The 2,593-nt window shown below is 39.6% G+C and overlaps 1 protein-coding gene across 3 annotated transcripts; it reads left to right on the plus strand.

Annotated features, from left to right (window-relative positions):
- Positions 1-32: 32 nt before the first annotated feature.
- Positions 33-2,326, plus strand: LOC147819854 (uncharacterized). 3 transcript variants are annotated; one of them, XM_087169943.1, is made up of 4 exons: positions 33-965; positions 1,436-1,550; positions 1,705-1,793; positions 2,007-2,326. In XM_087169943.1, exons 2-4 carry the CDS (start codon positions 1,474-1,476, stop codon positions 2,174-2,176), a joined length of 336 nt encoding a protein of 111 aa, XP_087026069.1. In that variant the 5' UTR covers positions 33-965; positions 1,436-1,473; the 3' UTR covers positions 2,177-2,326. The 3 variants fall into 3 exon arrangements, with proteins under 3 accessions (XP_087026069.1, XP_087026075.1, XP_087026067.1); XM_087169949.1 differs by having other exon boundaries at positions 36-965; positions 1,436-1,606; XM_087169941.1 differs by lacking the exon at positions 33-965 and having other exon boundaries at positions 1,026-1,550.
- The last annotated feature ends 267 nt before the right edge of the window (positions 2,327-2,593 follow it).

The following is a 2,593-nucleotide window of genomic DNA, read 5'->3' on the forward strand; positions in this document are numbered from 1 at the left end:
AAAACGTCACAGTATAGTAAGCCATAAAAATGCCAAAAAAATACATATTATAGTAGAGCATAAAAATGTCAAAAAACGTCATAGTATAGTATGGCATAAAATTTCAAAAAACGTCATAGTATAATAAGGCATAAAAATGGAAAAAAACGTCATAGTATAGTATGGCATAAAATTTCAAAAAACGTCATAGTATAATAAGGCATAAAAATGGAAAAAAACGTCATAGTATAGTCAGGCACAAAACGTCACAGTATAGTAAGCCATAAAAATGCCAAAAAAATACATATTATAGTAGAGCATAAAAATGTCAAAAAACGTCATAGTATAGTATGGCATAAAATTTCAAAAAATGTCATATTATATTAAAGGGGACATATTATGCAAAATGCACTTTTCCATGGTTTTCTATCAGTAGTATGTGTCCCTGGCATGTCTACGAACCCCCCCAAACATGAGAAAAGTCCATCCTCTCCGCCTTTTGCTTTCTCCCCCTTTCAGGAGATGCGTGCTCAAACGGGCGAATTGGAGATTTTCCCCTGATGTCGTCAAGAAGGGCGATGCCACCTCCCCCCGGCTGACACTCCCCGAGCTAGGTGTGTGTTCCGCCCACTGAGTCCGTGTTGCAGACGGTATCGTTACTTCCCTCGCGAACACTGGCTTTCGGTAGAACAATGTCGAAGGTACGAGCGAAAAACAGTAGTTGCTTTGTTGTTGGCTGCACAAACCAACACAGAAGTCTTTTTTTAACACCTACACCCGAGGATCTGAAGACCCAGTGGATTCATTTTATTTTTGATGGAAATGTACCCGTTCCAACTCTGAAAGTGTTGTACGTGTGTGCTAACCATTTCACCTGGGACTGCTTTCTCAACGAGGGCCAGTACAACGCAGGATTTGCTACAAGTCTCAAGATAAAGCTTGAATCAGTACCAACTGTCCGTGACCCAACTTTGAACTTGGGAGCTGTAAGTTTTACAATTTTATGTTGGTTTACAGTATGTTCACATTTCATTGATTAGAGCCACCCTGTTAAATGTATTATATTTTAAAGGCGTTTTAGCTGTCTGTAAAGTCGAGCCGGCAAAATTCGGACTAAAAATAGGCTCTGTAGTGATTAGCATAGGTGTCCGGGCTTGTTTATTAGTGCTATGAAAGTTATTTGTGAGAGTCATGCCTTATAATGGCCGTTTTAACGTTTATATCATGTTTACAGATACAGTGCCTGTAGGGAATATCTAGATAAGTGCAGAGTTAAGGGGATATGTCCAAGGGTATAGTCTGTAATACACATTTTTTGCATTGTGCACATATAGTGAGCTATTTGCAGCATTTACAACCCAATTTACACATAATTGAGTGCATTTGTTGTTATCATTTTTGCACTGCTTGCAACTGTTGCCATAACTACTGCCTCTGTTTCCTCTGTTCATGCCAGCACATCAAGTGCATCTATACAGCTTCCTGCAACAAGGGATGTTGCATGCCAGACTGACCCACTGTAGGCCCACAGTTATCCTTGAAGACTCTTCAGCCTCACATCAGAAGTACAGGTCTGTAGCCATCGGAAGTGCATCCAGTCACTTATCAGTCTTGGAATAATGTGCAGGTAAATGAAGCTGTGGTAACTTAGAACTTGTGAGAGTGTGTAGGCTAAGGTTTCTGTCAACATTAACATCTTTGATTTTCTCTTTACTGTATCTCCAGACTCTACCTGGCTGCCACGTACTACAATGAAAATGCTGACCGACCAAACAAAAGAAGGAGAACCACTGTTCAAGGTCCAATTTCCAAAGGTGTGTTATATTATTTTATTTTTCAACAAAAAAATGTTTTGTACACATTGTATTAAGTATTGCACGTATAATATTATCACAGATCCATCAACAACAAAATACAGTAAAGAAAATGTCAGGGGTTAGAAACAGACTTTCAGTCATTGTTTTGTAAAAAAAACAACAAAAAAAAGTGAAAAATGCAAACAAAATATTTTGTGTTTTATCAAACAGGGAATGTGGAGGACCTCAGATTTGAAAAAGTCTTTGTTGACCTGGGATCATACACAGAAGCTGCTTTGGCCATCCCCATCCCAGAGGACCTCACTGCACAGTTGGAGCGGCCTGAGAAGGAGGAGGTCATATCCAGCTCTGTGTCCCGGTTCCATCATGGGGCAGTCTAAAACCCACGTACTGGGGCATGTGGCGTCAGGAAACTCGGCATGGATGCGCAGGACCAGGCAGGCTGGAATGACGACCCAGATTCTGCGACAAAGGAAGCCCCAGCACCAGCTCACAAAGCTCCGATAGACTAGATACCTGTACTGACTAAAACAACTGGATGGGGCATTTAGTCTTGCAAACATATCTATGATGTGTCTCACAATTTTTTTTTTTATGGATCCAGTGAATCCTACAGTTTTTTTATTATCACTGATTATAAGTGCCTCATTTGATGTAAATAAATGCTTGATTGTTACTAAAGAAATGACTCCTCTGAATTCATATATTATATGCACACTATCTGCTGATAGAAGAACTTTACAAATCAAAGAGCAGCTAAACTAATTTATTTGAGGGTTTGTTACTCTATTTGTGGT

The sequence above is a fragment of the Seriola lalandi genome, unplaced genomic scaffold (genome assembly GCF_002814215.2).
Source record: "Seriola lalandi dorsalis isolate HSWRI2012SDOR001 ecotype SW California unplaced genomic scaffold, Sedor1 jcf7180002035923, whole genome shotgun sequence".
Taxonomy (NCBI): domain Eukaryota; kingdom Metazoa; phylum Chordata; class Actinopteri; order Carangiformes; family Carangidae; genus Seriola; species Seriola lalandi.